The sequence below is a fragment of the Cebidichthys violaceus genome, unplaced genomic scaffold, assembly GCF_023349555.1.
Source record: "Cebidichthys violaceus isolate CVI_PGR_0920_01 unplaced genomic scaffold, fCebVio1.0.p SCAF_6, whole genome shotgun sequence".
NCBI lineage: Eukaryota > Metazoa > Chordata > Actinopteri > Perciformes > Stichaeidae > Cebidichthys > Cebidichthys violaceus.
This window is the reverse complement of record NW_027176816.1, coordinates 265,876-277,906: the sequence shown is the minus strand read 5'-3', so window position 1 is coordinate 277,906 and position 12,031 is coordinate 265,876. Positions and strand designations below refer to the sequence as shown.

General features: G+C 44.9%; 1 protein-coding gene across 1 annotated transcript; it reads right to left on the bottom strand.

Annotated features, from left to right (window-relative positions):
- Nucleotides 1-330: 330 nt before the first annotated feature.
- Nucleotides 331-11,154, bottom strand: dnmt3ba (DNA (cytosine-5-)-methyltransferase 3 beta, duplicate a). The gene is made up of 25 exons (XM_068732941.1): nucleotides 11,031-11,154; nucleotides 10,471-10,616; nucleotides 10,184-10,355; nucleotides 8,324-10,059; nucleotides 8,106-8,235; nucleotides 7,860-7,919; nucleotides 7,661-7,704; nucleotides 7,158-7,307; nucleotides 6,487-6,549; nucleotides 6,200-6,349; nucleotides 6,000-6,107; nucleotides 5,723-5,852; nucleotides 5,332-5,442; nucleotides 5,182-5,226; nucleotides 5,013-5,092; nucleotides 4,776-4,888; nucleotides 3,907-4,090; nucleotides 3,699-3,783; nucleotides 3,425-3,570; nucleotides 3,242-3,332; nucleotides 2,959-3,107; nucleotides 2,755-2,840; nucleotides 2,577-2,646; nucleotides 2,295-2,413; nucleotides 331-2,179 (listed from the first exon to the last, which is right to left on the bottom strand). Exons 1-25 carry the CDS (start codon nucleotides 11,152-11,154, stop codon nucleotides 2,038-2,040), a joined length of 4,434 nt encoding a protein of 1,477 aa, XP_068589042.1. The 3' UTR covers nucleotides 331-2,037.
- Between the last annotated feature and the right edge of the window lie 877 nt (nucleotides 11,155-12,031).

Sequence of the window (12,031 nt, the reverse complement as noted above, 5' to 3'; positions counted from 1 at the left end):
TCACTCCTCTACATCTCTTTGTCATTTCACTGAAACAAATACACATTCAACACACAGCATGACAACAACCTACAAGAAGAAAACTGTTTTCACAGCTGCCAATTAAAGGCAGAGGTAAAAAAAGAAGGTAAAAAACCCAACTTTACATGCAAAGTTAGCACTGTTAGCGTAGCACCATCAGGAATCAAAAGTCCCGAACAAACAATGAGGTAAAGGCGTCGACCACGTCGCTGCAGGTCTGTGTGCGACTGCACAACAAGCAGTGGACAGAGGCAGAGCAGTGACGCGTGGCCGACTAACAGCGGTTCATACCGAAAACAGCACCGACGTCGGAACATTCAGTAAAACATGATCCACCAGAACAAAAGAACACGGGCGAGCGTTGGACCGTCACGCCTGAACAGTACTGTCGATGTTTTAAGAGAGGAAGACCGACATTAAGAAATCCAAAGCAGATGTGACACTGATGTAAACTCACAGTTCATGTCTCGCTGAGATTAAAAGCACTACGGTTTTTTCCTTCATAATTTCAAAACATTTTCTCTAATTTTCTAAAAAAAAAAATAAAAAAATTGTTATTACATTTTATTGTTTCTTTTACATTATTTTTTAGTTTGTTATTTTTTCATGATTGATTTGTTTTATTTTTGTATTTGTTATTCATTTTATTTTTACAGTTCTCCCTCTTCATTAGGGGGGCTGTTTTTTTTTTTTTTTTTTTTAAATCAATCACACATTGCTACAAAAACTACATGACTACAGCGTCTACAGTAGAGTGAGTTTTAGTTCTATCTCGTTCTTACAGTCGACACCGATAGACCCTGAGGAAAATACGCCGTGATCTCTCTCTCATGAAAGGATCGTAAAAGGTCTTAAACGGTTCTGAAACAAAGCAGTGCGCTCTGGCTGTTAATTGCAATGGGTTGTGAAATATGTTTGCCTTTTTTTTTTTGTTTCATACAACTTTGTAAATAAGGGGAGGAAATGTGCAAAATCACCGTTACGTTCCTTTACTGCGAGTTACACGTCTACTACGTCACGGTTTAGTCAGACCTCTGCAGTCTCGTCCTTATTACAGTAACACTGAAGACACTTGAGTTGAAATATTACGACTCGTAACTTTTTTGATATTTTTTGGTATACATAGCAGACCTTAAAACAAAGACAAAATGTTAGCACCGATGCAAAAATCAGTGAGGTCATTTTGGCCAAAATCACAGGTGAGATGAATGTAATTTGAATAAAAACGTATTAAAAAGCAGAGAAAAAGGTCTGGTAAAAACAATACAAATTCATCACAGCTAATGATGAACATGATCGGATCAGACTTACAATCACTGTTAAGATTACGCGTTAAAAACAATATAAAATACAGATCACAGATGTCATATTCATAATTAAATACAGGATAAAAAAAGTGTCACTACAGATTTTTAGCCGGTAAATCGGTGTTGAGGTAGAGACCCGAGGCCTGAACCACGACGCAAGTTCAACGGCTCTCTTTGGCTTCACTGAAGTTGCAGAAATATGAAGTATTATAAATTCATTTTGTCCAATGATGTAACGAACGACTATGGATCGATGATTGACTGGTGGAGTAAAGCTCTCCCCGCTGCCAACGCAGAGATTAATCATGATTATGAACTGTAACAGTCAAAGTGACTCTGCTGCTCTATAAAATGTCTCTATTTATTGCAACTTTATTGCAAATTCAGTGGTTCATGTCAGGATCCTGTAGGACCGACTCGCCAGCTTTGCGATACTGGAGAACCTGAACTAAGCCCAAAGATAGCTGGTTAACCATCCGATCTCGCTTCGTGGTTCAGGCCGATGTTCTGAGCAAAAATGATCGTTTGATCACAGCACCATCATCTATCAAGTGTCAGTGCCTGCTGCTGGTAGTAACACTGCAAGTCAAAATAGTGAAATTCTAAATTGAGTTCTAAAAAAAAAAGAGTGGAGAGTTTGAACTGGCTAGTGAAAGCAGGGCTGGGGGATAAGGCAGTAGGTTTACCGCTACTGTTCTGTTCACAGTCGCTATTCACATTCAAAATAATCCTTCAGCGGGGCGAAGAGGTGGCGAATAACAGGGACGCTCCAGGAGCGACCCAGGACCCTCTGCCTTTGCGCGCGACCCATGTTGTTCACGTCTGTGTAGTGTTTGGGGAAGCCGAAGATCCTGAAAGAGTCAAATCAGATTGAAAATGTTACAAGAAAAAAAAAAAATATCTAATCATCCGAGGTCACAACCCCAGAGGTGGACTACAAGAAAAAATATTTCCCAAAAGGCTTACTGTTCCATTTCGGTGCACCACAGGTAGTCCTCTTTGCCGTTCATGGTGACAGGAAGTGAACCCATCTTTCCCTGCCGTATAGAGTTGGACTTTGTTGTGATGGTGCGGACTTTCTCGAACTGCAGGAAGAGACGACGTGTCAGAATCAGGGTGTAGAGACATTTTAAGACCTTTTTAATACCCCACAGAACCTGCAGATACTCTGGTTAAAGGGTTGCTGCAACAACAACATAACAGAGTCAGGTTATCATCTATCATCTCTAGAAAACTAAATGATTCTACCATTGCCTTGCGTCCGCCTTCCAAGCAATCCTGGAGGCCCACTTTGTCATCAAGAGACGTAGCAAGAGGTCTAAAGAGAAACGCAGACAGGTGAGCAAATCTGAAAGGGATCCATTCATGTTTTACAGTGTGAGGACATGCATGAAGAAAGGACATGTGATTGCGTATTATTATGTACCTGTTCATGCCAGGGAGGTTTCCCCAAAAGTAGCGTGCTCTGTGAGCAGGACTAACTTTCACGGCATCGATCAAAATTGGATTACACTGGAGAGTAAAAAAAAAAAAAAAAAAAAAAAAAGGAGAGAAAGGAAATAAATGAACAATAAAACTTAATGAAGTCGGTGACGAGGATGCTTTCACCGGCTATTAAAAAATAAATCACCTCAAGGAATCTGCAGATGTCCGATTTATCGTTGGCACTCATGAAAACCACGTTCTCAAACAACCAGAAGAACGGACGGTCGTCGCCCTCCTTCGGCTTCAACAAGGTCAGCAGGCGGTAGAACTCAAAAAAGAGCCTTCCAGTGCCCTCTGCAGGACGAACAGAGCGAGAGAGAGAGAGAGAGAGATAAAAAGAGAGGGTTAGTAAAGAAGAGTAGAGGATGCTGAAACCAGCATCCAGTATTTCAAAATGCTCTTTTCACAGACGTTTGAAAGCCGCATACCAAATAATCCTTTTCGAAGAGGGTTGACCATGGACAGGTCGTTGCACGGACTGCCCCCGATCAGAAGGTCGAATGGACCCCATTCAGCCACCTGCAACGCACAACCGCATCCACCGCTCAAACCCGAGTTCACGTTCTCGTGTCGCCTTTTAGCCACGGCCACCTGCTCCAGCTCCTACTCACGTGTTTCCTTGTGATGGTTCGAACGTCGTTGACGTACTCGATCTTCCCCTCGTGCTTGATCATCCCCACGGCGATGGAATCGTCACAGATCTCTGAAGCGATGTAGCGCTCGAGCTTGAAGCCCAGATCTCTGAGCACCAGGTAGCCTGTCGGGACACAACGGTGGTTAAAAGGCAGGTCGCTCAGGAGGTGGAATGCACACGGTTTTTCCCATTACAGCTGTACTTTTGTTTTGAAGCTTTTTCAAAGGCTCAGTAGTATGAAGATAACCAACCTGTTGCAATGCCGTCAAAAAGCGAGAGCACCTTGATTGGTCGACGCTGGTCAGCGGGGATGGAGGGGTAAACTCTGTGAGGCTCCTGTGATTAACAAAAACAAAACAAAAGAATACATTATCAGTGGAACTACAGAGTTTCCCTGTCCTCCGCCTTCAAACATTTCAACTAGAAATGTGCGCCGAGAGAGTAAAGTGCGGTACGTACAAACGCCATGGCGCTGTTGTTGGCGAAGAAGTCCTGAACCTTGACGCTCCAGTCTGGTCTGAGTTTGAGGTTCCCTTCGCACTGTGCAGGCTTGCACATGTAGCAGCTCCACGGGTCGATGTCTTTCAGCTTGTCAAAGGTTCCCGGGCCCACCAGGATTTCCAGACAGTCCTTACAGAAACATCTGGGGACAGACAAGAGGACGTGGACGTCAAGTGTGCAGACGCAGAAAAAAAAGAGAAAAAAACGGGGCATTGGTGGAGCATCAACCAACAAACACAGAGTGACCAAATCTTCATTGACCATCACTGCTGTTTATTATTAGTCATATAGATAGTTGAAAGTTATGGAACATCAGGACAACCAGGATGACCTCCTACTTTAAACCCTTAGTGCTCCTTCTGGTAGTCCTGAGTCAAATATGAACAGACATATAATGCACTCTGTATTATTATATTCAGTAGACTTTCTGAGAATATCATCATCTCCGATAATCAACATCAATAAACATCCATCGAGGTTTCTTCTGTATTAAAGTGATTCAGCAATAGTTGTCTGAATGCCCATGGGTTTGCCATCACAGTGTAACTCACTGCACCAAAGCATCATGGGAACTGTAGGAGTGCTCCCCTATATATTTTTTTTGCGGCGGTGCTTAAATTTCACAAAATCCTTATTATTGTCTGTTCTCGTGTTTCAACAAGTTAAATATTTAAGTGTTAAATTTGAGAGCAGAACGTGGTATGATGGGATGTGGTAGAAAGGCTGTTTAATTCTTGACATGTTACTTTTACAATCACTTTCTCGTCCTTCATAACTGTCATTTGGATAAACAACAGTCATCGATAGAACGCCTGGACTGTGTTTACCTGCAGCAGCTGGCGTTGCCACACAGGATGACCTCTGACCCGGCGCAGCACACGGTGCAGTACGACTGGTAGCCGTCTTCATCGTAGCGAAACAGTGTCTCTGTGAAGTTCCCCTGCAAAAACATGATGACATGGTCGTTGTGCCGCGTTATGGGATGTTAAATCGCAGCAGTGTTTCAGATGGAGGTCAGGCATTCACATAGAGATAGATAAGATATTGTCGGATCGTAAGATTACCTTGCATTTTGGACAGAGTCCGCCTTCAAACAACGGGTGCTGCACTTCAATCTCAGATGATCCACAGGACAAACAGAAATCTGAAATACCATTTTAAAAATTAAGAATTTGTATATCAAAGACGGTTTTTAAATCACATACTGCTTCGATACGCTCAGACAAAACTTACTTTCAATAGTTTTGCCTTTTTCTTTGACCAGTTCTCTTATTAATTCTGTAAAGTCAAAAATAAAACAAATCACAAACGCGGAAAAATAACGAGGACAAAAACATAGACGCCATGACTGAATCTACTGGGTCATTTTGAAATAATCTGTACCTCTGTTATAGGCGACGACGGGTGCGGTTGCCTTATTTTTGAGAACATATTTCCTTTTTGCTGGAGGCTGGTAGTCAGACATGGCTGAGTCAGAAGAATCTTGAGGTGCATCTTGAAGACAAGGAAAAGATCAAGATTCAATCAAAATTCATGTAAAAAAAAAAAAAAAGAAGCTTCTTTTGACGCATCAACAAAAAAAAAAAGTAGTTGAAGAGGAACTGTTCGTTGAGCCACAGAGAGACTTCTACAAACTGACGGAGCGAGACTAAATGTGATGACGAATTGCGGGTTTATTTCTCAAATCTAGAGCAACACCGTCTGAACCAGTCTACTCTCTGAGGCCTTCTGTGAATCCAGTCGTTCATAAATAAGTAAATGTTAATAAACATACCAGCTGGTGCAAATCCTTCAGGTCCGGAAGGCAGAAATCCTTCAGAAGCCCAGTCCAGCATCAGCTTCAGCTCTTTTCCTTTATTTCCTTTCGCCTCAGCAAAAGACTTCCCACAGCGCTCACCTGCCAACTGAAGAGCAACAAGTTGCATGTAAATAGTTACATTGTTACTATTGATAGAACTTTATCAGAAAAAACATCAGACTTGAATCCCGTTTTGAGACACGGGGTACCAAAATGTTTTGATTTTGTGACCGGACACATTTTGGTTTCCTACCTCAATGATCTGGAAGATGGCTTCCTTGTAGATGGGCAAGCTGGCAAAGGAGTTTTTGCAGAAGCACTTAGTGAAGGTCCTAAATGTCAGCAGGCTCTCCGTATAGATCTGGAACAGAAAGCAATGATGACGTTTAAAAGTCCAATTCGGCTCACGCGACGTGTTTCCGCGGCTCGAAGCTCATCAACCGAACCACTAACCTCCGAGAACATCCCGTCTCCGAACCACTCCACCCGCCGCATACCCGGGGGAGCTGACTTGGTTTTCCAGGGCATCACCAGCCCAGGCCACCAGGAAAAGCCTTTCACTTTCCCCCAGACCAGCTCCCCTGTCAGAAACCCTTTCCCATCCTGCAGATAAAAATAAATATAATATAATAATGACAATTACTTTTCACCTCAAAGAAGAAAATCTAAGCTAACGTTTGATCGGCGGAGTTTGAGAACGACTGCATTGTGGGGCTTTTCTCGTGTAACTGTTACGTTACCTGGTAGGCCAGTTTCCGTCGGCCTTTTGGTGTGGGTTTACTGAAGGGGGATGTCTCTTCTGCCTGAGAGTCAAACACATTGAAAACAAGAGTCACATATTTTACCCTAAGCGGCCCACGTAGACGCGTTCTTGTCTTTTTAGGGGGAGATAGCAGGTCAGCAGTATCTGCCGCATGGTACACATGGTCTGAAAGCTGACAGAGGTATGTGATGGCCATACAATGCTCTTTTGCCAAATTTGCTAAATGAAACATTGTTTTTACCACTCGAAAATTGATACAAAAATTCCCTTTAAAATTCCACATTAGGACACCAAGACCATGAGCAACACCACAGAACAAGTAATGCTGTGATTTGGTATCAAAAACATTTGACATTTAGCATTTTTCGGGAATCGGATGGCAAGCTCCTCGGATATTCAGATATCTTGAGGTGAAGTCTAGGGACCCCTCTGAAAATCACCATGCCAGCTGTCCTTCACCAAATCTTTGCCTAACCGTGGAGCATTGTCCGGCCCTCGGGCTGGGTCCATCGGGTCGTCTAGATTCATCTCATAATCATGAAATCAGATGCTCATTTTTTCTTTGTTTCGTTCTAATGGCATTTCAGCGGGCAGAGAGGCCAGTCGTGGCCCAGCGGTATTCTGGTAGTATACTTGAGTACAACCTACCACCTCATCTTGGGACTCCGGACCCTTTTTGCTGTCCTTATCAACACCTTCGGGGGTGGACCCGGTTCTAGCACCAGCCTGAAACACTGAACGGGCCTGTGGCTTCTGGCGCAAGCTGCTCTCCCAGCCATAACCTCCTCTAATAGCCATCTGAGAGACAATACACTCCCATTACACACTCAAATATCCTGCACATGCAAATGTACACAGAACACACACACACACACACACACACACACACACACACACACACACACACACACACACACACACATTCATAGAGGGGCAGACTGCGCCTCATGATACGAGTGATTATGTTGGCCATGAACATGAGCAAGTAAAGGGCAAAAGGACTATTAGTATAAGAGGGTGGTGTCTGTGTGTGTGTGTGTGTGTGTGTGTGTGTGTAGCTGACCGCTTTAATGGTCAGATGATTAACAAGTCCAACTTTTCATTAAAGATCCAGCTTTTTATAACCTTGTTCTTTTCTGAAAATCCGTTACCTCTTTCCACACGGCGCCATTTTGTCCAGGAGTTCCGGCGTTTTCTTTGGAAGGAAATGGAAAAGTGTTTTAGTGTTGAGATCACCACAAACACTATATCTGCATATCTGACATGTTAAAACTGGAAATCTGAAGGATTACAGAATCCTGATGCTCATTACAAAATATATTTAAAAAATAAAAGACCTCCTTTACTTACGATGTATCTTCGTGAGGCGAACTTCACACTGCTTCACTGTCACATGAACACCATTCTGGTCTGGAACATCAGATAAAAGTGTTAAAAACGACATTTGGGATCGACTGCATTGACGTCTTAGTAAACTTCTGCTTAAATGAAATGTACCTGTGCGTCATACAAATCATTATCATCGTTCCATGATAGGTGGATTGTTTCAAATCAAGTGAGATGCGAGTTTCCCTTTACCTGACGGGTTCCTCCTACCTTCAGCGTGAGCGGTGGAGTCTTTGTTGCTGGCGGAGTCAGAGAGAGAGCTGTCAGACATCAGCTCGCACTCGCTCTCCATTGAGGCCTCGTTCTCCCAAGACATTGCAGCATCTTTGTTCTCTAGGGCCTGCGACGGGAAAATACAGCGAGAATTAATTACGTTAAAGACGTGAAGACTAAACACAAACACAGACGAAAAGACGTTTTTCACATACCTGAGTAAAAACCTGCTGGGGCTCTAGGGGAGGACAGGGAAGGGACAACAGGGTCAGAACAAGCTTTCTGAAGACGGACGTCGGATTGATGTCCTTCAGTACGCCGGCCCAGTGTTTCTCCGGTGACACCACTTCCGAGTCGTCTTTCTCTCCCTCTTCAGCTTGCTGATACTCAAGGAATTCACTTGTGAGCTGGTTGACCTCCTCCTCGGAGCTGCAGATTCCCAGCTTGGTCCCAAGCTCCTCTACCGCTTTCCCGGTCACCGTCACTCTGCTCCGGGGGTTCAGCAGCTGAGCGATGCTGCGCAGCGCCTCGTCGCTTAGAGGCAGCTCCTTTGCGACGCAACCTGCGAGCGCGACGTAGAAAGACAACGCCTCCTCTTTTAACAGCGGCAGCGCATCCGTAGCCTCGGACTCGTTCAGGAAGTCTTCCACGGCGTTCCCACCCAGACTCAGTTCGGGGCCCGACAGGTGGAATTTCTTGTCCTTAAGGATTTGGGGGTCGCGTTCTTTGAGGAAGCGAGCCGCAGCTTCAGGTTGGAGGAAGTAGGAGGTGTAGGTGCCCAGCAGGCTACTGGCCTCTTCCAGGATGAGCAGCATATCGCCTCGGGCAGCTCCCTCCTGTGTCTGCAGATGCTTTTGGAAACTGTGCAGAGGCTTCAAGGCCCGCTCCAGGAACATAAACGTCGCCCTGACTTTGGGATCCTGCAGCTGTGAGCAGATTAACGTGGCTTTTTTATCGCCCTTGTCACACGACTCGAAGTAAGTTATGAGATCCGTCCATATTTCTACGATTTTCGTGACCAACGGGCAGGTTTTAAGGCAGCTGGCGTCGAGATGAAATGATGGACTATCAGCGGTGATATCGGAGCCAAAAAGAGCCTCGAGGTCGACGCTCTTGGTAGCGCAGGAGGAGTAGTGAGCGTGGATATCTACCATCAACTCTTGAGCCTGATTGGAGAGCTCCTTAATCCCAGCACGGCCGGCAGCATCCGCGATGGCATACAGCCCCCCTAAGGCTACTATGTTCGGGTTAAGTTCCCTGAGCTGCGCGTAGATCTGCTCCGAGGCCGCGCCGGTACCATCAGAATAAACGGCGGCGAGATTATCTGCGTGTAACCCGGATTTCTTCAAGGTCTCCACCACCGCTGCTGCTGCCGCCGCCGCCGTTTGATCTTCTGCTCCATCCTCTGACTGACGAGCGTCCAGGAATCGGATGCAGTGCCCGGAGGTTTCGACATCAAAAAACCCAACAAGGACCACACAGACAGTGTCGTCCTTTCCCGGCGTACACCCTCCATAAATGTATAGGCAGTACGGAGTGTGTTGGCAAACAGATGCAATGTCGCCGGGATACTGCAACCCCAGTTTACAGCGTTCAAAATGTCTAGAAGCGCGGTCACCTTCGGCAGGGCCGGCGTAGCAGCGCTCGTGAATGAACCGAACGGCCGCGTCGCTACAGGGCAGCGGTTTGGAGCGATTGTTTTTACGGGTAGCGGCGTTGTTCATTCGAGCCCGTTTCTTGTGTTTCGTCGTTTCCTCGTGTCGCCTGAGTACAAGGGGGCCGTTCTTAATAGTCTTCAGGTTTCTGTCGCAACAGCGGCAGAAGGTACATTCCTCTCCGAGAGCACTCCGGTCAGCCCAGTCAAACATAGCCCTCCACTTTTCAGTGAAAGGGAACACTTTGGTCGCCGCGGCGGCCGTCTCCTCCGTGTCTGAATCTAGTTTGGACCCGTCTGAATCTAAATTAGATCCGCCTGACAAAGAAAGGGATAAATATTCTTACTGTAGATCTGGTGAACGGAACACGACGCACTTCCCTATTTTATCATACACAGTGAAAAAAGATGTTTAAGTTACCTTTAAGCGATTTGCGAGGTACCACAACAGGGCAGACATCCCGGTTGTCCCGAGCCTCCACAGCGTCGTATTCTTTATTTTTCCCATTTACCATGTAGAAAGCTTTGAACCACTTCAGGACCTCAAAGTTTGCTTTGGAATCCCTTTTTATGAGCTGCTCAACTGGAATAGCCTAAAACGAGACAGAGAAGACATGACAGCATTTAGAGATGACTTCCACATCGACTCTCTTGCCTACCGGCACCTAGCCGTTGTCATGCTACTCCACCGGAGGAGAAGGTGCACACCTTTGCGATACCGCTCTTGCCGAGAGCCTCGCGGAGGAGACTGAAGTTGTGCTTGCAGTCATCCTCGCGTTGCGCATCGAGCTTCACCGCGGCCATGTCAATGGAGCCGGGAATGGCCATGTCCATGATCTGACAGAAACACGCGCCTGTGGGATCACACACACAACACACGTGAAGACAGTTACCATGACCATTCAAGCTACGCTGGCACGATGCAAGCGGTTTTTTTTTTTCTTCTTCCCCCACAGCACAACACAGCTGTTTCTGCTTGTATTATTTAAGACAGATCATCTGACTGTTCTGTGCCAACAGATATATTCAGTTTCCTAAAGCTGCTTCACAATAAATTCCCCATAACTTTTAATGTGAACCAGCTGCATGAGATTGCAATATGGCTGTAAACCAGCCGCATAACAGTGAAAAAGGGTTTGATTTATAAACGTGTGTATGCAGACATGTAGGTGTGAAACTGTAACTCAAGTTACAGAAGTACTGCTGTGCCGTTGTATTATACAGTTATAGATATAGTTGTACTATATCTGCTCACACTAATGATTCACCTGAACCCATCTCCCGCACATCTTTGAAGCTCGTCTTCAGCAGGTGGTTGATCCAGGTCACCAAAGACAGGCGGCTGCTTTTATCATGGGTGGAGTCTGGATTCACAGCCGCTGCACTTGCCATCTTGCAGCTCTCTGAGAAAGAAACCTTCATTATCGTCATAGTTACCTCATGTTCATGTCTATAATCTATTTTACATTTACTGTAAATCTACACCAAACATTTGTACTGATGGGAAGCTGTGGCTTAGGAGGTGTAGCTTGGTGGTCCACTAATTGCAGTGGTGTGCTGTTAAAGGTAAAGGAGCTGGGCGACATGGCCAAAATCTTCTATCACGATTTGGATCATTTCATATCTCAATAATGAGATGTATCGCGATGTACCATGTTTTCTGGTAATTTAATAAATAAATGGTCTATATGGGGGGGAGGGGGCGACATGGTTTTGTATAGCTTTGTGTGAATTAAATACTTTACAAGTGAAACGTACTGAGCATTTTCTCATTTAATTAAGAATTTCAGTGCAAAATGATCAAATTTTCTGGAAAATAACACTTATTTTGTGCGTGTTTTTATCATTTTAGACTAAGTACTTGTGTATCTCAATATGCGATATGATTCCATACTTCATTACGTTCTGTGACCCATCACCACTGTTCAACTACATCATTCATAGAATACTGACATACATGTTTTTCAGTGATGCATACCTTTCCCAGTATTCAAAATGTAATGTTGATGTTATTCATGAGAAAAAAACATGGCTGTCAGTAATGCCAAAGCTGGTGTTTACCCCCCCCCACCCCATTGGCAAGGCTTCCTTGGGTGGGGGTAGTGTGTGACTGAGTCAGTGGGTGGTTCTAATCCCTTATTGTCTACTTGTGGAGGACAAAGACTGGGTGTTTTCTGTCAAATATCCTTCACATTTACGTCTTTAGGTTTGTATCTGACTTTTCCCTCGAGCTGAGCTGTAGCTTGGTACCACAGGACACGTTCAGCCA